At 38.0% G+C, this 24,327-nt stretch overlaps 1 protein-coding gene across 1 annotated transcript in view; it reads left to right on the top strand.

Moving 5' to 3' along the window:
* The window catches only part of DNAH12 (dynein axonemal heavy chain 12), a 236,638-nt gene that overhangs the window by 97,336 nt on the left and 114,975 nt on the right, over positions 1-24,327 (top strand). The window contains exons 29-36 of the mRNA XM_033210211.1: positions 5,287-5,396; positions 8,566-8,749; positions 8,885-9,025; positions 12,593-12,676; positions 13,536-13,724; positions 17,504-17,623; positions 20,351-20,539; positions 22,195-22,346. Of these exons, the coding sequence (XP_033066102.1) occupies positions 5,287-5,396; positions 8,566-8,749; positions 8,885-9,025; positions 12,593-12,676; positions 13,536-13,724; positions 17,504-17,623; positions 20,351-20,539; positions 22,195-22,346 (1,169 nt within the window). The remainder of the gene's footprint in view (positions 1-5,286; positions 5,397-8,565; positions 8,750-8,884; positions 9,026-12,592; positions 12,677-13,535; positions 13,725-17,503; positions 17,624-20,350; positions 20,540-22,194; positions 22,347-24,327) is intronic.

Below are 24,327 nucleotides of genomic sequence, written 5' to 3'. Positions count from 1 at the left end.
TCCTGTCCATTATGCTATTGTTGTCATATGTTTTACTTCTATGTATTTTGTAAACACCACAATACATTGTTGTTGTTTTCTGATTTAAGTATTAGTATTTGGAAAAAAAAAAAAAAGCCTTTTATGCTACCCTTTCTAGTGCTTTTATTCTTTCCAGCAGATAGATGTTTTCATTTGGGGTCTTTTATCTTTAACCTAAAAAACATCCTGTAGTATTTGTGTGTATGTGAGTCTTCTGGCAACAAATTCTCTCACCTTTCGTCTGTCTGAAATGTCTTTATTTAATCTTTATTTTTGAAGAATATTTTCACGGATATAGAATTCTAGATTGTCAAGGCATTCCCCCCCCAGCCTGTCCCACCCCCAGCATTTAAAGATGTTACTTCATTGACTCCTGCCATTCAGTGTTGTGCTTAGAAGTCCAGCATTTTTCTTATTTATGCTCCTCTGGTTGTTTTAATATTCTTTTTTTTTTTTTTTTTTTGGTTTTGAGCAGTTTGACTATGTGCCAAGTTTTGTTTTGTACTTTATTGCCTAGGATTTGCTATACTCCTTGAATCTGTGTGTTGATGTGTTTTGTCAGAAAATTTTCTTTTCTTTTTCTTGAGACAGGGTCTCACTTTCACCCAGGCTGGAGTGCAGTGGCATGATCAAAGCTCACTGCATTGTCAACCTCCTAGGTTTAAGCAATTCTCCCACCTCAGCCTCCCAAGTAGCTGGGACTATAGGCGTGTGCCACCACACCCAGCTAATTATTTTATTTTTCATAGAGACAAGGTCTCACTTTGTTGCCCAGGTTGGTATCAAGCTCTGGGCTCAAGCAGTCTTCCTGGCTCAGTCTCCCAAAGAGTTGTGATTACAGGCATGAGCCACTGTACTCGGCCAGAAAATTTTCAGTAATTATCTTTTTATGTCCTAATTTTTTCTGCTTCCTCCTTCCAGAACTTCAGTGACATGTATATTAAACCATTTTATATAGTTTCATGTGTCTCTCATGGCTCTTTTTTTTTTCTTTTGTTTTTCATTACTTTGTCTCTGTACTTTAGTTTGAATACTTTCTAATTGACCTATCTTCAAGGTTAGTGGTTCTTTCTTTGGCTTTGTCCAATTTGCTGATAAGCGCATTCAATGAATTCTTAATTTCACATATTTTGATTTTTTTAGTTCTAGTGTGTCCAATTGGTTCTTTTCAGAGATTCCTTTTTTCTGCTAAAATTCTATATTTTTTCCTCTATTTTTTCTATCTTATAATCTATTCTTTTTTATACTTTATAAATCTGGGTCATCTATAAGTTTGTTTTGTTTGTTTTTTCTCGTGGTCATCAGCTACTTCTCATGACTTTGTTATTTTTTTGGTTCTGTTATGAAGTGAGTATTTGGAGTCAGGGTCTTGCTCTGTTACCCAGGCTGGAGTACAGCAGTGCAATCACGGCTCACTGCAGCCTCCAACTCCTGGGCTCAAGCAATCCTCCTACATCAGCCTTCTGAGTAGCTGGGACTACAGGCATGTACCATCACACCTGGCTAATTTTTTGTATTTTTAGTAGAGAGGGGGTCTTGTGATGTTACCCAGGCTGGTCTTGAACTCCTAGGCTCAAGCCATCCACTCACTTTGGCCTCCCAAAGTGCTAGGATTACAGGCATAAGCCACTGCTCCAGGCCTATTTATTTATTTATTTTTAAAGGAATTTCAACTTTTAGATTCAAGGGGTACATGTGCAGGTTTGTTTCATGGGCATAATCATGGTGCTGAAGTTTGAGGTATTATTGATCCCATCATGCAGGTACTGAGCATAGTACCCAATAGTTAGTTTTTCAGCCCTTGTTCCCCTCCCTCTCTCTTCCCCTTAGTAGTCCCCAGTGTCTGTTGTTGCCATTATTATGTTCATGAGTACCCAATGTTTGCCTACCACTTGTAAGTAAGAACATGCAGTATTTGGTTTCCTGTTCCTGTATGAATTTGCTTAGGAGAGTGACCTCCAGCTGTATCCATGTTGCTGCAAAGGACATGATTTTGTTCTTTTTTATGGCTGCATAGTATTTTATGATATATATGTACATTTGCTTTATTCATTCTACTGTTGATGGGCACCTAGGTTGATTCCATGTCTTTGCTGTTGTGAATAGTGCTGTGGTAAACATAATGCATGCATGTGTCTCTTTGGTAGAACAATTTATTTTCTTTTGGATATATACCCAGTAATGGGATTGCTGGATCAAATGGTAGTTCTGTTTTAAGTGTTTTGAGAAATCTCTAAACTGCTTTCCATGGTGGCTGAACTAATTTGCATTCCTACCAACAACATATGAGCATTCCCTTTTCTCTGCAGCCTTGCCAGCATCTGTTGTTCTTAACTTTTTAGTAATAGCCATTCTGACTGGTATGAGATAGTATCTCATTGTACTTTTGATTTGCGTTTCTCTAACAGTTAGTGATGTTGAACATTTTTTTTATATATTTGTTGGCTGCTTGCATGTTTTTTGAGAAGCATCTGTTCATATCTTTTGCCCATTTTTAAATGTTTTTTTCCCCCTGTTCAATTGTTTAAGTTCTTATCAATTCTGGATATTAGACCTTTGCTGGATGCATAATTTGTGAATATTTTCTCCCATTCTGTAGGTTGTGTGTTTTTTCTGTTGATAGTTTATTTTGCCATGCAGTAGCTCTCTAGTTTAAATAGGTCCCACTTGTCAATTTTTGTTTTTGTAGCAATTGCTTTTGAGGACTTAGTCATAAATCCCTTCCCAAGGCCAATGTCCAGAATGTGGATTGCTAGGTTTTCTTCTAGGATTCTTATAGTTTGAGATCTTAACTTTTCAATCCATATTAATTTTTGTATATGGTGAAAGGTAGGGGGCCAATAATTCTTCCATATGTGGCTAGCAAGCCATCTTAGCACTATCGACTGAATAGGGAGTCTTTTCTCCATTGCTTTTGTCCACTTTGTTGAAGATCAGGTGGCTGTAGGCGTGCAGCTTTATTTCTGGGTTCTCTAGTCATTCTATTGGTCTGTGTCACTATTTTTGTATCAGTACCTTACAGTTTTAGTTACTGTAATCTTACAGTTTGGAGTTGGGTAATGTGATTCCTCTGGCTTTGTTCTTTTTGCTTAGGACTGCTTTGCTATTCAGGCTCTTTTTTGGTTCCATCTGAATTTTAGAATATTTTTTTTCTAGTTCTGTGAAAAGTAATCATGGTAGCTTGATAGGAATAGCAGTGAATCCGTAGATTGCATTGGGCAGTATGGCCATTTTAACAATATTGATTCTTCCAATCCATGAGCGTGGGATGTTTTTCCATTTGTGTCATCTGTGATTTCTTTCAGCAGTGTTTTGTAGTCCTCCTTGTAGAGATCTTCACCTCTTTGGTTAGATGTATTCCTAGGGTGTGTGCATGTATGTGTGTGTGTATGTCTATTGTAAATGGAGTTGCTTTCCTTTTCTTTTTTTTTTTTCTGATAAAGAGTCTCTGTTGCCCAGACTGGAGTGCAGTGGTGCAATCTCTGCTTACTGCAGCCTCCTGAGTAGCTGGGATTACAGGTGCATGCCACTAACACCCAGCTAATTTTGTATTTTTAGTAGAGATGGGGTTTCACCATGTTGGCCAGGCTGGTCTTGAACTTCTGACCTCAAATGATCCACCCGCCTCGGCCTCCCAAAGTGCTGAGATTACAGACATGAGCCACCACACTCGGCCAGATTGCATTCTTGATTTGACTTTCAGCTTGAATGCTATTGGTGTGTGGAAATGCTACTGATTTTGTACATTGGTTTTGTTCCTGAAACTTTACCAGAGTCATTTATCAGTTTCAGGAGCCTCTTGGCAGAGTCTTCAGGGTTTTCTAGGCATAGAATCATATCGTCAGAGAAGACAGATAGTTTGACTTTTTTTTCTATTTGGATGCCTTTTATTTCTTTCTCTTGCCTGATTGTTCTGGCTAGGACTTCCAACTTTAAGTTTTGATTGTATGTTAAACATTGTGTATAACATAATTATACAGGCTAAGGTGTTTTGTTTGTCTGTTTGTTTGTTGTTTTTTGTTTTTTTGAGACAGTTTCGCTCTTGTTGCCCAAGCTGGAGTGCAGTGGCGCAATCTTGGCTCACTGCAAGCTCCGCCTCCTGGGTTTAGGCGATTCTCCTGCCTCAGCCTACTGAGTAGCTGGGATTACAGGCGCCCGCCACCATGCCTGGATAATTTTTTGTATGTTTAGTAGAGACAGGGTTTTGCCATCTTGGGCAGGCTGGTCGCGAACTCCTGACCTCAGGCGATCCGCCCACCTTGGCCTCCCAAAGTGCTGGGATTACAGACGTGAGCCACCGCACCTGGCCAGGTGGTATTATTTTCCTGCACAAAAATCATGTTTTTTTCCCCCCTATTTCAGGTAGCTAGGTTGCATTGCTAATCAGTTCAATTGAGAGTTGACCTAAGTCAGAGTTTTGTTACAGCATTATTAAGCTGTGGTTTACTTCTGGTTTCAAATGTCTTCAGAGTAAGAATTGTCCTGCCATATGATTGGCCCTTCCCTGTAGTAGGATTTTGGGATCTAAGCATTCTAAGACTAAAGACATCTCTCTATGTGTCTTTCCAGCTGAACCCTTGGTCTCTTGTGTCACTACATGCTGAGCAAAAGCATGGATAGTGGGGAGAACCAGCTTGGCATTTGGGTTCCTCCAAATTCAAATATGTCACATAGCCCACACAACCATTAAAATCTCTATTGGTTTCTTCTTACTTTGGCTATGTCCTTCTGTCTATAGCAGGCCCAATCCAATATCTACTATGTCCAGACTTAGAAAACGTCCCTGGGGTGAAAACAGCTGTTGCTTTGTACTTACCTAGGAAAGGCTCGTCATCCCTTTCTGAAACTGAGTTCTTTTATATTCATTTGCATCCAAAGTACTTCTATGTGTTTAAATTTTTTATAATTTTAAAAACTTACTTGTTTATTTCTGGTTACTACAGTGTGAAGGATTGTCTGGCATGTCTTTCTATATCCTAACCAAAAGTGAAATTCTGGGAAACACTATTAAAAGGAGTTGTTTTCATGCAGCATACATCCAGTGCTATGAAGCTATGATCATTCATAACTTATAATAGGGAAGACTAATATATTAAAAGTATTTTGAGTCTATACGTTTCTCCTCTTGATTTGAAAAAATAACAAAGTTTTAAGAAATAAACAATTAAGATTTTTTTTACTAGTAAATTTAAAATCTACACTTGTAAGACAGGTATGACATGATTTATAACGTGTGGTAGAAATGCATTACTTTTTTTTTTTCAGGAATTTTTGGAATGTGCTCATGAAGCCTGCAATGTACATAATCTTCAGCCTGTTAAATTTTTTCTTGAAAAAATAATTCAAACATACGAAATGATGATTGTTAGACATGGGTAAGATTATATATTGCTATAGTTAGATGTTATTTCTTGATTAAACTGTTAAAACAACTAAAATCCATGAACCAAAGACTTGGCAAACTGATTAGGTGAGCTTGAGAGCAACCCCCGCCCACCCCCCATCCCCCCAGTGGTTTAAAAGGCAAAGGTTTATTTCTCATACTACATGTCCAACAAGGGTTGTTAAGAAGTACTCATTCAGTGACCTAGCACTAATAAACACCACCATTTGCATAAAAACATACTCTTCCCTTCCCAGGGAGGCACCTAAAAGTTCTAATCAATAAATGAACCAGACTCAAAGTTCAGGATCCCTAGGTGACAATGCATGATAGCCTTTGTATCATATCTGGAAGCCGTTCCTCTTGATCCAGAGACCTACAACCTAGAAAGACAAGTTATCTTTTCTCCACAAACCCGGTGCACAATAGTGGGCTTACCAGAACAGGATTACCAGAGCAAACACTCTCATTCAGAAATCGAAGAATAGAAGACACAGCCAACACATTCTGTGACAATTCTGAAATCCAGCTGGTCACGTGAGGGTCCCAGTTCCTAGAGATGGATTGATTGTGAAACTAATAGAGTTTAAACGTCAGGACCTCTCACTTGTAGGGCCTCATCCAAGGAGCCATAAGCATTTTGTATATGTGATTTATTATACAGGGTGTCATTAAAGTGGCTATGGACATTTCGTATTTATAATTATGTAAGTAAAACTTATATATGTTATATAAGTAAAGTGTGTGTGTGTGTATATATATACATATATATATATTTATTTATTTATTTATTTATATTTACTTAGAGAGCCACCTTTCTTAAAACCTGGATCTGCTTCTGCTTGATTTTTGCTACCTGGTAGGGACTTTCCAGTTTAATTCTTCATGAGCCTTAGTTTAACCTTCTGAGAGGTCTTTCCATTTCCATTTTCTTCTCTGGGCACATGTGAAGTAGGCAATAGAGAAAATACTGCCCTTGGGAGCTGAGAAATGTTTTCAGCCTGCTTCCTGCCTGTAGAAAGTTGGGATCTCAATGGTCACAAATTTTTTTAAAGGTAGGATTACAAAAACATTATGTAAATTTTTAAACAAATACAAAAATAGAGGAAATAGTACAGTCAACCCTTATGCATCCAATACCCAAGGATCATTTTTAAAATTATTTATTATGTATTTTTGAGATGTAGTCTGTTGATATTGCCCAGGATGGTCTCAAACTCCAGGGCTCAAGCGATCCTCCCTCCTGAGCCTCCTGAGTAGCTGGGACTACAGGTGCGCCCCACCACACCTAGTTCCCAAGGATTATTTAAGTCTTGAACATTCACATGTGTTTTAGACTAGACTCACAGTTTTTTTGGTCAGTAAACTCCCTCAAAGACAATCAGCTTTTTATCTATTTGATTCTAGGCAGCTCCATATTCCTATATCCATAACTACTGCCCTTATTAAGCCATACCTTTTAAAATTTCCTTGAAGTATCCTTGACCTTATCAGGCTTTGTGGAGGGAGCCACAATCTTAGTCTGTTTTTCATGAATCATTTTATCCTCCTGAAATAATGATTCTGGGAATTATATAATTATATTCTTTTTTTTTTTTTTTTTTTTTTTTGAGGCAGAGTCTTGGTCTATCACCGAGGCTGGAGTGCAGTGGCAAGATCTTGGCTCACTGCAACTTCCACCTCCTGGATTCAAGTGATTCTCTTGCCTCAGCCTACTGAGTAGCTGGGATTACAGGGGCATGCCATCACACCCAGCTAATTTTGGTATTTTTAGTAAAGACAGGGTTTTGTCATGTTAGCCAAGCTAGTCTTGAACTCCTGACCTCAAGTGATCCACCCACCTTGGCCTCCCAGTGCTGGGATTACAGGCATGAGCCACCCGGCACATATTAATTCTTCATGGGTTTTAATAATATGATACAACAACCCTACCCTTGATTTGATCCTTGATGCCAAACTGAGTTTTAACAGATTTTTGTTGAAAGGTTTTCTTAATTTTATCTTTTACCAATTGCGAATGAGAATAACTTGATACATTCAATTCTAGAAGTCCCTGAATTTCTGGACTCCCTCTTCCACTCCTGCTTGCAAACTGGCCATGTTTTTTCCTGGGCTCATTTCTTTGTTATGGTTCTTTTTTAAGTGAAGCTAGTACCTGCCATTATATACTAATAACATTCTGTTTACTATCTTTTTCACCTGAAATTCTAATTACCTTAGGTAATTAGCTGTCTTCCAGGTAATCTCAAGGAATACATTTACCAAATGTTTCATCATTCATTGCATAACAATAATTGCCCGTATCTTAGGTTCTGATAACAGTTAATTTATCACTCATAACCTGGCCTTTAAGTCAATGCCACAGTAGGTTTTATTATTATTATTATTATTATTATTATTATGGCAAGAACACCCTCCCCCCTTCTAGGTACCAACTTCTGTTATTAAGGATGGGCGAGAATATTCTGTAAGAACTGTCAACATCCAAATGTTAGTGATTTAAAAAACAAAGATTTATTTCTCATGTATACATAGTAGGTTACCAGGGCAGCCCTGCTCATCATGACCATTCAGGGCCCAGGCTATTAGAGTAAGCACCACCTCAACATTGTGGGTCACAGCCATGCTAGAGGGAGAAGGGAGCTCTGTGAGGTCTCTAGCTGGCAATTACCTATCCCCGCTTGGAAGTCATGCCCTTCATTTCCATTTATTACTTATTGGTTAGAACTAGTTACCTAGTCTTTCCACAAGAGGGCCAGAAATCCTATATGTGCCAGGAGGGAGGAGATCCAGAAATAGTTACTAAAGAACACTTACAGTTTTATGGCAAATGAAGACTTTGGGAATATAAATCTTTCCCATTTCACTCCTTAGGGGGCTTCAGGTTTGTTTTTTTTAAGAGTGCACAGATATTAAGTTTTCATTGCCATTTGAAGATTCTTTATTACATTCCCTTTTGGAGAAAATATTAGTGTGAAGAATTTGATTTAGAGTCAACCAGTTCAGAAATTAAATATGTTTTCTTCATGTCTGAGAAAAATTCAAATATGCTTTCAAAAATTGTAAGTAGTAATTATCACAGGGTAAAGTTTTATATACTGATATAAATTATTTAACTTTTTAAAGACTCTTATTGTATAATTATTTCTTTTCCTTCATAGTTTTATGTTAGTAGGAGAGCCTTTTGCTGCTAAGACAAAAGTTCTGCATGTGCTGGCGGATACGCTAAGTTTAATGAATGAACGTGGCTATGGAGAGGAAGAAAAGGTCATTTATAGAACTGTAAACCCCAAATCTATTACGATGGGCCAACTTTTTGGACAGTTTGACCCAGTGTCTCATGAGGTAACCTAAATATAAGTATTCCCAACTCTCTATGGGAAGTGCGTGTTAAAACAAGAAATGTGAAGTATTTTCATAGTTTCACTCCTAAATCCAATTTTATGAGGCAAGCTTTTTAATTCTTTTTTTTCCCCTCAGTGGACTGATGGTATTGTGGCTAACACTTTTAGAGAATTTGCCTTATCAGAAACATCTGACCGGAAGTGGGTTGTATTTGATGGTCCTATTGACACTTTGTGGATAGAGAGCATGAACACAGTATTGGATGATAATAAAAAGGTAAATCATGATCAAAAGAGAATCAGATTCAGCCATGATTAAGCAATTTTATATGTTCAACAATTAATCAACTAGGACTCTATTTAAAATAAAGGATGCAAAAATAAAGGATACAGCAAGTAGAGTAGATTTATAAATTCTCTTTTCAATGAAAACTGTGCTATAGTAAGTGCTTGGCTTAATTTTTTTTATAGAATGAAAGTATAGTGTATTAAAATTACTGTGTTAGCCAGAAGACATAGTAATCTAGGGTGAGAATAAGTTGTTAAGAGACTTCAGTCTTATGGTTTCTTATAGAACTTTAATATTTTAGGATAAAATAACAAAACCCTAATTCCTTTTGAAAACATGGAATGCTTCAGTGTTTATATATAGTATATCACCTTAGGCGCTATGAGATATACAAAAGAACTAGAAAGTGAAAGTATTCTAATATTTATTTTAATTGAGAGACAACATATGTAAAGTATAATATGTATACCAATTTCAAGTGTAGATTCTATGATTTTTTAAATGTGTTTGTACACTCACATAATCATCACCCAAAAAATGATACATGGAATTTCCTATACCCTACAAGTTTCACTCATGTTCTTTCCTAGTTTGTTTATCTTCCTCCAGAGATAATCACTCTTCTGACTTCTATGATGAATTAGTTTTGCCAACTCTTGAACTTCATATATTGGAATCCTACTCTTTAGTGATTTTTTTTAAATCAATGTATGTGTGATGTTCATATTGTTGTAGTTCAGTTTTGTTAACTTATTTTATGCCTATATTAGTATCCTAGTATGTGAATATATCACAAATTATTTCCGTACTTACATGAAATGACTGCCCTACTAAATAAGCAAACTCATTTAATTAGCATTTAAAGATATACTCAAGGCCGGGCTCGGTGACTCATGCCTGTTATCCCAGCACTTTGGGAGGCTGAGGCAGGTGGATCATTTGAGATCAGGAGTTCGAGACCAGCCTGAGCAACATGGTGAAACCCTGTCTCTACTAAAATACAAAAAAAAAAAAAAAAAAAAAATTAGCTAGGTGTGGTGGCATGCACCTGTAATCCCAGCTACTCAGGAGGCTGAGGCGGGAGAATCACTTGAACCCAGGGGCAGAGGTTGCAGTAAACCGAGATCACACCACTGCACTTCAGGGTGACAGAGTGAGACTCCATCTCAAAAAAAAAAAAAAAAAAAAGATACACTGAAGTACTTTGTCATAGGTGGTTAGTCATTCACACATTCACATTCCTTCTTTCATTCATTCAGTAATATTGGTTGAGCTGAGGGTGGAAAGTAAATGAAGAAGCAGGAAGGTTATTCTAATTGTAGAGTGAAGTCTAAGGGTTCAGAGTCAAGTGGATGGATTGTCTCTTACTGCATGAGAGGGAATTATGAAAAGACTGTTATAGGTGAGTGTATAGATTTGATCGTGGAAATTTGAAGGCAAATCGTTCTGATGATTTCTCTTTTCTTCGTGAAGTGATGGGCCTTGGTTCTTTGCAGAATTGAGGATAAAGGAAGAGATTAGCCATTGTGGAAGATGGGAAAGAGAGCTATCTAGGAAAACATAGAAGCATTTCTGGCTAGCACTGAGAACCTGATTGAGTAGAAGACCATAAGTTATTATTGGTAGTACCAAGGTCTGCCTTTGTGCTCTGCCAGTCTAAGCAGCTTAGGCATAGGTAATATTGCAGACCTGGAAGTATAGTAAGACTTTAAAGATATTGACATGAGAATGGTAGAAGCACTAGACCACAAGACAGAAGCTGCCTAATGAAAGAAGTGAAAACATCAGGGATGTGAAAATCTTGTGAAAATGAGGAGCAAGTATAGTAGGAGACAATGAATGAAATAACTGGATGGATTGGAGGCTGTGGGCAGAGACTGAGATACTTGAATTTAATATTTCAGAATTGTGTAGTATTTCTGGAGAGAAGGTCCCAGATACATAAAGTGGACAGCTGGAGTGGAGCAAGGTGGTCAAGAATCTGATGGACTGCTGTGTTGAGATTCTCAGTCTTTATAAACACCAGATCAGGCCAGAGTTATAGTAGAGAGAGAGATTAGGCCAAGTCCCAAGGACTTTAGCTATTGAGGAGGGAATCACTGGGTGCTGTTGAGTGGCGGGAAAAAAGCAGGGGTTGTCAAGGGTTGTAACTGGGGTGGAATAGAAGTAGTTGGGAAACAACACAGGGCAGTGAGGAGAATGCTGACCCTACCTTTCAAATTTGTGGAGAGTTAGGAGGATGTCTGCTGAAATAATCTGGTCAAAGATTAAAAGTATTCTAGACGAGTACATCCAGTAGAACTTTTTACAATACTGCAACTATCTGCGTTCTCTGAGAAGGTAGCCACTAGCCATATGTGGCTACTGAGCATATGAAGTGTGGCTTAGTGCAGTTGAAGAACTGAACTTTAAATTTTATTTAGTTTTGGTTAAAATTAAATATAAATAGCCACATATGACTAGCAGCTACCATACTGGACAATCTACCGCTAAATCATTCATTTATTTTACAGCTAAGAAACGGAATCCACAAATGTTAAGTTTCTCATTGTTGACATGTGATTAGATAGGGGCAAAACTGGAACTAAAAGTGATGATTGTAAAAGCAGAAAGGAAGCACTGAAAACTAAATGTAGAAGAATTTAAAAGACTTAGTAATAAGTTAGTTTAGGTGTCAAGTTAATAATAATTATTAATACAATTAAAAATTAATGATAATTCCAAAGGTGCAAGCCAAACAGATTGAGGAGATAGGATGGCTTTAATAATAGACAAGATAGAAATTCGAGGGAAAGGAAGCAGTGGATAAATTCAGTTTCTGAGATGTTTAAAAAAAGAAGAAATGTTTTAGAGTAAGAGAGACCAAGGAGACATAAAAAACTCAAGGCATAGTCTTGGATTGAATTTTGCTTTCAACTGAGGAAATTTGAGTATTGACTATTAGATGATAATAAAGAATTATTAATTTTGTTAGGTGTGATAATGTTATTGTGATTACATAGAAAATATACTTATTTTTTGGAGACATTGGCACTTGGATGTGAAATGCCATGATGTCTATAATGCTCTTTAAAATGTTTTTTTAAAAAGGCAATGGCAGTATGGCAAAATCTTAACATTGATTAAATCTAGGAGCTGGGTATATGAGTAATCATGCTATTCTCTATTTTCTATTTTTTAATTTAATGAAAAGGTCTATGGTCACTTTATAAATTCAGGAGTATTTCACTTAATTTTCTTAATAGCTGATATTTGTATAGGATTATAGGATTTTATATATTTTGGACTTTGTCTTATAGTCCCCCTTCCCACAGTTATACAAGAGAGATATTATCCCTGTTTTATAGATGAAGAGACTGAGACACGGAGATGTTAAGTATTTGCTTAACAGTAATAATGAACAGGGCTAGACCTAGAATTAAGATTTTCTGGCTTCCATTCTAATTCTTAGTCCATTATATCACAGGAGCTACTTTATCTTATACATAGTATAAGTTTTTATCTGAGAAGCTTGAAATTTAAAAAAATAAATGTTTGAAAAATAATTGCCTTTAGCTTTGCCTTATGAGTGGAGAAATCATTCAGATGTCCCCCCAAATGAGCCTCATCTTTGAAACAATGGACCTTTCCCAGGCGTCCGTAAGTTCATAATTTAATACAATAGCAGTTTGTTCATTTCTTCATCTTTAATTTAGCCAATAAATATTTTTTATTATATGTCAGAAAATGGGTTAGGCACTGGGAATACAAAGATGAGTAAGACACAGTTTATACTTGTTTAGGGAGAATGAGAAGCATGTTAATAAATAATCCCAACACACAGCTACATGTTAGTGCTTTAAGAGTGTGAAGAGGATGGCTGGGTACAGTGGCTCACACCTGTGATCCCAGCACTTTGGGCAGATCACCTGAGGTGGGAAGTTCGAGACCAGCCTGACCAACATGGAGAAACCCCGTCTCTACTAAAAACACAAAATTAGCCGGGCGTGCTAGTGCATACCTGTAATCCCAGCTACTCGTGAGGCTGTGGCAGGAGAATCTCTTGAACCCAGGAGGCGGAGGTTGCAGTGAGCTGAGATCGCACCATTGCACTCCAGCCTGGGCAACAAGAGCGAAACTCTGTCTCAAAAAAAAAGTGTGGAGAGGAGTGAGCATCTGTGAGGAGGATGGATAGAGGAGCACCATGGAAGGTAACTGAGTGTTTGATCTGTTTTTGAGGAAGATGTAAGATTTCTCCAGGGAGATTGGATTTGGAAACCTAGGCATTTCCAAATCAAGATAATGTTTAAAGATATGGAGCCTTTACATGTCTGGGGAACTGAACTGCAAATAGTTTTCTGTATGGGGAACGTCTAGACTGTGTGAAGCTCTGTGAGGCAGATGGGAGCTAGATTATGAAGGATCTCCATAAGTCATCCTAAGAAGCAGTTGATAATTGCCAGGTGCCACTGGTATAAAAGCAACAGTGCAACAAGAAAATTTTGTCTTTTTTCTCTAGCCTGCCACTGTAAGCCGTTGTGGTATGATTTATTTGGAGCCCTCACAGTTAGGATGGGAACCGCTTGTGTCTTCTTGGTTGAATTCACTGAAAGGACCTCTGTGTGAACCAGAACATCAAGCTCTTCTGAAAGGACTTTTTGCCTGGTTAATACCACCCTCTTTAAAGCAGCGTAAGAAAAAATGCAAGGTAACGCTATAATTCTCTGACCTATTCAAGTTTCTTTGTTTCCATTCAACTTGACTAAGTCTAAAGTCACAGTGGCTGGTAGAATGAATAACTAAAACCAGTTTGTCCTTATGCATTTACTATCCACTGTTGGTTTTATATTGCTCAAGTTCTAGCTGAATAACTCAGGGGTTGAATTTATTCCCGCTAAACTATTTGTGTACAACCATAGTGTCTGAAGCTTTACAAATTCTAATTACTTTTCGTATTTCAAATTATTTTAAATATGTGCCTCTAAAAACTCACTTGTATATTTAGTGAGTTTATGAGTTATTTAATATTTAGTAGTTTATGAGAAAACTTTACATATTGTATTAGCTTCCCAGGGCTGTCATAACAAATTGCCACAAACTTGATGGCTAAACTACAGACACAGTGGCTTGCTCCTATAATCCCAGCACACTTTGGGAAACTGGGGTGGGCGGATCACTTGAAGTCAGGAGTTCGAGACTAGTCTGGCCAATATGGTGAAACCCTGTCTCTATTAAAGATATAAAAATTAACCAGGCATGGTGGTGCATGCCTGTAATCTCAGCTACTCAGGAGGCTGAGGCAGGAGAATCACTGGAAGCCAGGAGATGGGGGTTGCAGTGAGCTAGGATCATGCCACTGCACTCCAGCCTGGGCAACAGAGCAAGACTCCGTCTCAAAAAAAAAACAAACCCCAAAACCCAGAAAACACCCCAAAACCAGAAATTGATTCTCTCACAGTTCTGGAGACCAGAAGTCTGAAATCAGGATGTTTGTAGGGCTATACTTCCTCAGAAGCTCTAAGGGAGACTCTTTCCTTACCTTATCCAGATTCTGGTAGCCTCAGGTGTTCCTTTGCTTATGGCTACATAACTGCAACCTCTTCTTCCATGTTCACATGGCCGCCTTTTTTTTTTTTTTTTAATTTTATTTATTTATTTTTGCGACAGAGTCTTGCTCTGTCACCCAGGCTGGAGTGCAGTGGCGCGATCTTGGCTCACCGCAACCTCTGTCTCCCAGGTTGAGGCAGTTCTCCTGCCTCAGCCTCCCAAGTAACTGGGATTATAGGCATGTGCCACCACACCCAGCTAATTTTTTAATATTTTTGGTGGAGACAGGATTTCTCCATGTTGGCCAGGCTGGTCTTGAACTCCTGACTTCAGTTGATCCACCCACCTCAGCCTCCCAAAATTCTGGGATTACAGGCATGAGCAATTGCACCCGGCCAATATTCACATGGCTTTCTACTCCACATGTCTCTTCTCCATGTGACACTTATAAGGACTTAGATGTAGCACCCACCAGATAATCCAGAATGACATCTTCCTCCTGAGATTTTTAACTTAATTGCTTCTTCGGAGACCTTTTTCCATATAAGATCACATTTATAGGTTCCTCAGATTAGAACATGGAAATATCTTTTTGGGGACCATTGTTCAACCACTACCACCATCACCTACACACACACACACACACACATATTAGCTTCTTACATGTAAATAAATATATTGATACAGAGTGGGGAAAAGAGATACTCGGTTTTATCCTAAAATGTTGTTTTAGGGATAGAAAAAAGTGCCATTTAAAAGAAAAAATGAACAATTCCACTTTATGAAGAGCCTGTATAGTGTCTTCATAGAGAAAATAGACAAAGTTCCTTGTAGTTTTAAAGCTCTAATGCTATATGTTGTAAATAATACAAAATAAGCTCCACCTTTCCACGTAATGAGTAACGGATTTTCTTCTCATAGTTCATTCTCATCCAGTCAGTCCCCAGACTTTTTTTTTTTTTTTTTTGAGACAGAGTCTCGCTCTGTCACCCAGGCTGGAGTGCAGTGGCGCGATCTCGGCTCACTGCAAGCTCCGCCTCCCGGGTTCACGCCATTCTCCTGCCTCAGCCTCCCGAGTAGCTGGGACTACAGGCGTCCACCACCTCGCCCAGCTAATTTTTTGTATCTTTAGTAGAGACGGGGTTTCACCATGTTAGCCAGGATGGTCTCGATCGCCTGACCTTGTGATCCGCCCACCTCGGCCTCCCAAAGTGCTAGGATTACAGGTGTGAGCCACTTTTTTTTTTTTGAGACAGAGTCTTTGTCTCCCAGGCTGGAGTGCAGTGGCGCTCCACCTTTCCCCCACCTTTCAGATTCAAGTGATTTTCATGCCTGAGCCTCCCAGATAACTGGGATTACAGGCGCAATTACAGGTGCACGCCACCAGACCTGGCTAATTTTTGTGTTTTTTGTAGAGATGAGGTTTTGCTGTGTTGGCCAGGCTGGTCTTGAACTCCTGGCCTCAAGCATTCTGCCAACCTCAGCCTCCCAAAGTGCTGGAATTACAGGCATGAGCCACTTGGCCCAGGCCCCAGGATCTATTGATTTTCCCTTCTTGATAACGTTTATACCTGTCTTCTTTCCATCCATGTTTCTGCAGCCACCTCCTCGCCCCACCCTTCCGGTTATAGTATCCCAATTCTGACCATCATCACTTCCTACCTGAATCAATACAACAGAGCTGCTCTGGTCCAGTCTACATCCTGCTACAGAATGAAGTTTCCAAAACACAAATCCTTTCTGTCTATTCCTTTATTTAAAATCCTCCGTTGGAATTCTCTTCCTCTTGTAATTAAGTCCTGAAAACAGCATATAAAAACCTTTTAGGATCTGACTCTTGTCTATTTCTCAAGCCTATTTTTGGGGCATTCCTCCTTCATACCACTATTTTCATAACCTACAGAATCCCCTTAATAATCTGTATCTGCTCACATCTCCATTTCTTTGTATACGTTCCCCTGCCTTGAATATCCTTCCCTTGTTTACCTGGCAAACTTACATTTTCCTTCTAAATTCGGCTCAGCTATTATTACTTCCTCCAGGAAGCCCTCCTTGATATATCTCTCTCCCGTTTTCCTCTTTTTGCACTCCTTCAATTGTTTATCCCAAGCACTCTAGTAGCCTCCTCCTACCCTGAGACTTTCTCTGTCATATCATTATTATATTATTTTTGTCTATTCAATTTTAATATCACCCATTTTTAGGGATTCTGTCTTTTATTTCCATATCTCTTAGCTTGCCACATAGGTATAGTGTGTTTTTCATAAATGTTTGTTGAATAAATAAATGAATGAATGGCTCTTAGAGACTTCATTTCTGCTATCCTTAGAACATTGTTTATTCTCTTACAGTAGCTAGTTTTCATTTATCAGAGAATTTAGAATGTGTTATGTGCAATTGTACAGTTATGTATAATTGTGTAATGTAATATGGGAAACTAAAATATTTGAGAAATATTTTATCATGCCTACTTAAAGTTTTTAAGTTTAAATATTATAAAGACTTTATGAGGCGAGGTGTGGTGGCTCATGCCTGTCATCCCAGCACTTTGGGAGGCTGAGGCAGGAGGATTGCCTGAGTCCGGAAGGTTGAGGCTGCACTGAGCTGTGATCACACCACTGTACTCTAGCCTGGGCAACAGAGTGAGACCCTATCTAAAAAAAAAAAAAAATAGCCTGGTGGTGTGCACCTATAGTCCTAACTACTTAGGAGGCTGAGGTAGGAGGATCTCTTAAGCCCAGGAGTTGGAGGCTGCAGTGAGCTATGATTGTGCAACTGGACTCCAGCCTGGGTGACAGAGTGAGACCCCATCTCAAAAAAAAAAAAAAGACCTTATTAAAACCATGTATGCCTTTATCAGTTTTTAAAAATAAAATGTTTATCTTCTTATTTTCTAAATAAGATGAAAATTAAGAAAGTTATCTTATTTTCACCTTGCAGGAACTGATTCCTACCAGCAATAGCAATGTGGTTGTATCTCTCACACGCCTCTTTGAAGTGCTACTTTGTAATGTGGTAGAAAATGATCCTACTAGCAAGCACATTCGTGTTTGGATTATGGTTGGTTTTATACTTTATGTAGTTTTAAATTACAGAATAAATTATACTTCTGGTACATGATGTTTATATTGAGAAAAACATGATAAGATCCAAAGCTGTTTTTTTTGGTGAGCATTAAAAGAATAGCTTGAGTCACTAAAGTTGCCCTGACACCTGGTATTCTGCTATTAAAAAGCACTTTAAAGAAATTAAAATGTCAGAAGGAACCAAAACTATCCTTTTTTTTTTTGAGACAGAGCAGAATCTCACTCTGTCACCCAGGCTGGAATGCAGTGGTGTGATCTCAGCTCACTGTAACGTCCACCCTTCTCCCCAAGGTTCAAGTGATTCTCCTGCCTCAGCCTCCCAAGTAGCTGAGATTACAGGTGCCTGCCACCATGCCTAGCAATTTTTTGTATTTTTAGAAGATGCGGAGTTTCACCATCTTGGCCAGGCTGGTCTTGAAATCCTGAGCTCCAGGCTGGTCTTGAAGTCCTGAGCTCGTGATCCAACTGCCTTGGCCTCCCAAAGTGCTGGTATTACTAGTGTGAGCCACCGTGCCTGGCAACTATCCTGTTTGTTTGTTTTTGTTGTTTTGTTGTTTTGTTTGAGACGGAATCTTGCCCTGTTGCCCAGGCTGGAGTGCAGTGGTATGATCTCGGCTCACTGCATCCTCTGCCTCCTGGGTTCAAGCGATTCTCCTGCCCCAGCCTCCTGAGTAAGCTGGAATTACAGACGCATGCCACCAAGCCGAGCTAATTTTTTTAATCTTTAGTAGAGATGGGGTTTCACCATGTTGGCCAGGCTGGTTTCAAACTCCTGACCTCAGGTGATCTGCCCACCTTGGTCTCCCAAAGTGCCAGGATTATAGGCGTGAGCCACCACGCCCAGCCAACTATCCTATTATTTATGAAAGATTACAATTTTATCAACAATGAGATGATGTAATATTAAACAAATTTGGACATTAGGTGAATTAATTAAATTAATTAATTAATGTTAAGCCAGCATGTAGACAACATAAAAGCTAGCTATGAAAGACCAGGAGTAGGCCGGGTGGTGTGGCTCATGCCTGTAATCCCAAAACTAGTGTTTTAGCTTTCTTCCATATCTATCAGTGTTACCATTTATAAAAGTATCACGGGAATAGTTTACCTGTATAACCTTCAAGTTTCATTTTTCCTGAACATTTTATTCTGTTGGTAAACCTAAAACCTAAACCTTTTAAGTGGTTCAGAATCACTTCAAGAGAGTTATATAGATTGATACCTAGGTGAAGTTTTTCTCTGAATATATGTTTACTTTTGGACTAGATAAGGCATGTACCTAGAGTAAAATTCAAAAGGCAAAAGTGGGTTTTCCCCACTTTTCCACAGCAGTCCCCCAGCCACACTGAAGGCAGCTAATATTACCAGTGCCCTATATAGAATTCTAGAAGTATTTTATGCACACACTCTTTTACATGTATACATTTTAAAATACATTAGCATACATTATGTACTGATTTGCATCATTTCTCCATTGTAATATGTCATTTACATATTAGTGCTTATAGAGTGACCTTCTTTTTTAACAGCTGCGTGTATTTCAGTGTATTAGAATCCAATTAAGCAGACCATTATTGAAGAACAATTTGGGTTGCTTTTGATCTTTTGCTATTACAAATAGTGCTACAGTGAATATTCTTGTACATGTATCATTTTCACAGGTGGAAATATATTTGAGTATAAACTCCCACAAGAGAAATTCCTAGGTTATTTGGTACAGACATTTTATTTATTTATTTTTATTTTAAAAAATATTTTGTAGAGATGGGGTCTTACTATGTTGCCCAGGCTGGTCTCAAATTCCTGATGTCAAGCAATCCTTCTACCTTGGCCTTCCAAAGCTCTGGGTTTACAGGTGTGAACCACTGTACCCAGCCAGTATGGGCATTTAAAATTTTGACAGAGGCTGGGCGCGGTGTCTCACACCTGTAATCCCAGCACTTTGGGAGGCCAACATGGGTGGATCACGAGGTTAGGAGATTGAGACCATCCTCGCTAACATGGTGAAACCCCATGGTGGTGGGCGCCTGTAGTCCCAGCTACTTGGGAGGCTGAGGTAGGAGAATAGCTTGAACCTGGGAAGCAGAGGTTGCAGTGAGCTGAGATCGCACCACTGCACTCCAGCTTGGGTGAGAGAGTGAGACTCCGTCTCAAAATAGAAAAAAAAAAATTTTTTTTGATAGATATTGGGCCAGGCATGGTAACTTATGCCTGTAATCCTAGCACTCTAGGAGGCTGAGGCGGGTGGATTGCTGAGTCTAGGAGTTCAAGACCAGCCTGAGTAACATGGCAAAACCCTGTCTCTACTTAAAAAACAAACAAACAAAAAATTAGTCAGGCTTTGTGGTGTACGTCTGTAGTCCCAGCTACTCGGGAGGCTGAGACACAAGAATCACCTGAACTGGGGAGGTTGAGGTTGCAGTGAGATGAGATGGTACCCCTGTTCTCCAGCCTGGGCAACCAGAGTGACACCCTGTCTCAAAAAAAAAAAAAAAGAAAAAGAAAAAGAAAGACATGTATTTTGATAAAAATTGCCAGAGAAATGACTATGTGGCTTAGCAGTGCTCCATTCCACTTTATTTACATGTATGACCTTGTTCAAGTAGGTTGAGCACATCCTAATATATTGAATTTTGGTTACATTTCTTCTAAAATGCCTTTTAAAATATTGCTATAAGTTAACATTTTTCTCCACCAACAGGCTTGCTTTATATTCTCTTTGATTTGGTCGATTGGAGGAAGTTGTGATACAGATGGCCGTCATGTTTTTGATGATTTCATACGATTAATCATACTGGGAAAAGATGAAGAAAACCCAGTGCCAGATTCTGTGGGTAAATGGGAATGCCCATTTGATGAAAAAGGCCTGGTCTATGACTACATGTATGAGGTATGACGTAAAAAGCTTGGTATGGTAAGATAAAACACAAAGGCTTGGATCAGCAGACAAAGCTCCTGGGTTTCCATTCTAGAGTTATTTTGACTCCTGTGGTGAGCTTTTTAAGCTCCCTTCTTTTTAGTTTCACCTCCCATAACTTGTTGGCTGTATAAATAAATTTGCTTTAATAATATTTGTATAATTTCATATTTAAATTAAATTTATCGTTCAATTTTATTAAATAAGTCCCCAAAGCATTTTTTAAACAGCAAGTATTTGAATAATTATTTGATTCATACAAATTTTATTTCATTCCCCATAAGATCTAGATAGAGCATTAGTTACAATTTCTTCTAAATCTCAAGTTTTATGATAAGGAAGTAAACCTAAAAAGGTTAGTGACTAGCAGAGCCAGAACTTGACACAAGTTCTCCTGATAGTGCAGGACCCTTTCCCCAGAACCAGGCTAACACAGAATTTTAAGAATATGGCCAGAAAGAGAGTTTCATGCTCATTAGCCATAGCAGGAAGTCAATAAAAGTGAAAAAGAGGTGGTAACACAAGAATATTCTTTAAGAATCGAAAATAAATACCAAACTATCCAGCTTAGAGAAGGTAAAGGTCTCTAGGAAGGGGAAAGTGACAGTAGGGAAATGCTGTTTTTCTTAACCTTGTACATCTTTTGACTGTAAAATCTGTACATATATAATGTTGATAAAAATAAAAGCTAAAACTTAAAAAAATACAAATATGAATTATTAAAGAAACATTCACCCAAACTTACAGTTACCACAATTCAAACATATAACATACATGTACAATTTGCTCAAAAATAGGAAAAGATTTTGAGATTCCAGCCACAGCTCCGAAATAGGGTCCTAGGGGGCTACTTTGGCAGGTATTAAAACTTTTTTTACTTAATAGTGGAAGGGCTGGGGGTCTCCAGGGAGGGGTCAAAACAACCTGGAGAAGAAGATAATGGTTGGGGGTGGAGTGAAGATTGGGAGGCACTCAGAGTTGTCAGGACAGCAGTTATTTAGCCAGTGATTCAGAAGAATTTCGATATCATAACAATTAATACAGCTATGCTGATATATATCCTGGTTGTTTCAGCCTGGATCAAAATGCCAAAGAGAGTAATGTTAGAGAAACAAATATAGTGGTTTTATGTGATATTTTATTTTTAGTTAGATTATTGCCCATTTATTTTAAAATATAAAAAGGTAAAGCCAAAATCCAGGAAATTGTGACTTGAGGTACATTAGAGTGGCTTTCAAATAAATACTTGATGTATGCAGAAGGACATCTTGAAGGCATTTGGGGAATATTGGAGTGTTAAGGAGACATAAAGGCAAAAGTGTCTGAAATGTTAGATATGTTGAATATGTGATAATAAAAGTTATATTATGTTTTTCAGGTTATTAAAAAGGAAAATTGAAAAATACGTATTTTTTAAATTGAGTGGTGATTTCATGAATGCTTATTTTATTAATCTGCTTATGACTTAAAATATGCTATATGTGTTCTTTTATATGAATGTAATATTTCATTAAAAGGGGAAGACTAAAGTTTTTAAAAGCTAATTTAATAGTATAAGTGTTGAAAAGAGCCTTTCAGATACAGCAAGTACATGGTTTTAATACTTTAAAACTTATATTTTCTTGTAGTTGAAAAACAAAGGTCGCTGGGTCCATTGGAATGAATTAATTAAAAATACCAATTTAGGAGATAAACAAATCAAGATTCAAGATATCATAGTCCCTACGATGGATACAATTAGATATACGTTTCTAATGGATTTGAGTATTACCTATGCAAAGTAAGGAACTCTGCTATAAACAAGCATTTTGAATGTAAAAGTACCATTTTAATAGGATTATGGCAAATTTTGAAGTATTTAAGATCATCCTTTTTCAGATAACTGAAATCCTGGGGGACTTGTTGAATGTTGAAAGTGACATCTGTTGCTATTGGCAAACCTGGAATGCACATTTCCCATTGCCCACTCGAAAGCCCTTGCCATCATACTTTGCTGCCTCATAAGTCACCTTACATTTTTGATTTGTAACAGCACACTGAAAGTCTGCTGTAGTGTTACTGTTAAAAATGTGTGCAGTCTACCTAAAGATTCAGTGTACTCCTGAGACATCAAAGTAACCATGATCCACATTCTCCTATTACATTTAGCATTTTCACATATGTCCTATGCTAGTTCTGGATTCTATAACTTAAGATGAATATTAAAAATTCAGAAAAGTCCATCAAAAATAAAGACACATGAAACTGATCAAAAGCCTAGATATCTACTGTTTGCATATCCATACCAACTTTCTTAATAACATTTAATAGTTACTTTTCTTTTAAAACACTAGGTATAATTTATAATTCATACTATTTAAACTAAACAAGTTTATATAATCATAAATGTCATTTTTTGATAAAGAACCTGTTTCTGAATGCATTCTGTGACCAATTTTACCTTGTTTAAAAAAAAAAGGAAAAATAGCTTATGAGGGAAAATTAGTTTACCCCTATTTTGTGTCCGCAGTTGCGTTTTTGCATTTAGAAGCTAAGCAAGGAAGACAGTTGCCAATTCTGTGACATTTCTAGTATAGCAGTTCTTTTTTTTTTTTTTCCAGACAGGATCTCACTCTGTCACCCAGTCTGGAGTACAGAGGTGCAATCGTAGCTCACTCCAGTCTTGACTTCCCAAGCTCTAGCGATCCTCCCACCTCAGCCTCTCAAGTAGCTGGGACTACAAGCATGCACCACTATGCCTGGCCTTTTTTTTGTTTTGTTTTTTTGTAGAGATAGGTTGCCCAGACTCATCTTGAACACCTGAGCTCAAGCAAACCACCCGCCTCAGCCTCTCAAAGTGCTAGGATTACAGGTGTCAGCCACCGTGCCTGGCAATACAGTTCTTTTGTGCCAAGAACCATTTGTCAGAATAATACTTTTAAATAAATAAGTACAAATAGAATTATAAAGTAAACCATATACATTTATTTATTTATTTATTTATTTATTACTTATTTATTTGAGACAGAGTCAGTTGCACTCTGTCTCCCAGGCTGGAATGCAGTGGCGCGATCTCTGCTCACCACAACCTCTGCCTCCTGGGTTCAAGTACTTCTCCTACCTCAGCTTCCTGAGCAGCTGGGATTACAGACACCTGCCACCATGCCCTGCTAATTTTTTGTATTTTTAGTAGAGTCAGGGGTTCACCATGTTGGCCAGGCTGGTCTTGAACCCCTGGCCTCAAGTGATCCACCCACCTTGGCCTCCCAAAGTTCTGGGATTACAGGCTTGAGCCACTGTGCCCAGCTTGTTTTTTCTTTTTATATCGAAATACATTTATAAAAATATTGAACATATTTGGGCTGTAGTAGTAAATATATATGTTTATTAACACATTAAATAGCAAGATCTGTCAGTGGATCTGATGACTATAATACCTTTGAAGAAGGAATGGGCATGAGTGATATTTTTGAGATACTGTAACAATTGTAATGTGTAGGATAATAGCTATGATTTCTACTGGTGACAAAGACACAGGTACTACTCATACAATTGCTACATTTTAGTTACAGGATAGCAAAAGTAAAGGTATAAACTTTTTGTCATTCAAGTTCACAGATTCTCTGAATTCTACGAATGTTTTTAGTTGGTTCATGGACCCCAAGTTAAGAACAGAAATTTATTAAGTATTATTTTAATAAATAGATTTTCATAGAGCTAGTGTTAGACTGGAACATGTAGATGAATTCTCAGGGGTCACTCTAGTTCTAAAATAACTTTAA

The sequence above is a fragment of the Trachypithecus francoisi genome, unplaced genomic scaffold, assembly GCF_009764315.1.
Source record: "Trachypithecus francoisi isolate TF-2019V2 unplaced genomic scaffold, Tfra_2.0 Lachesis_group0, whole genome shotgun sequence".
Lineage (NCBI taxonomy): Eukaryota > Metazoa > Chordata > Mammalia > Primates > Cercopithecidae > Trachypithecus > Trachypithecus francoisi.
The sequence above is the reverse complement of the archived record's forward strand: the minus strand, read 5'-3'. Positions and strand labels throughout refer to the sequence as shown.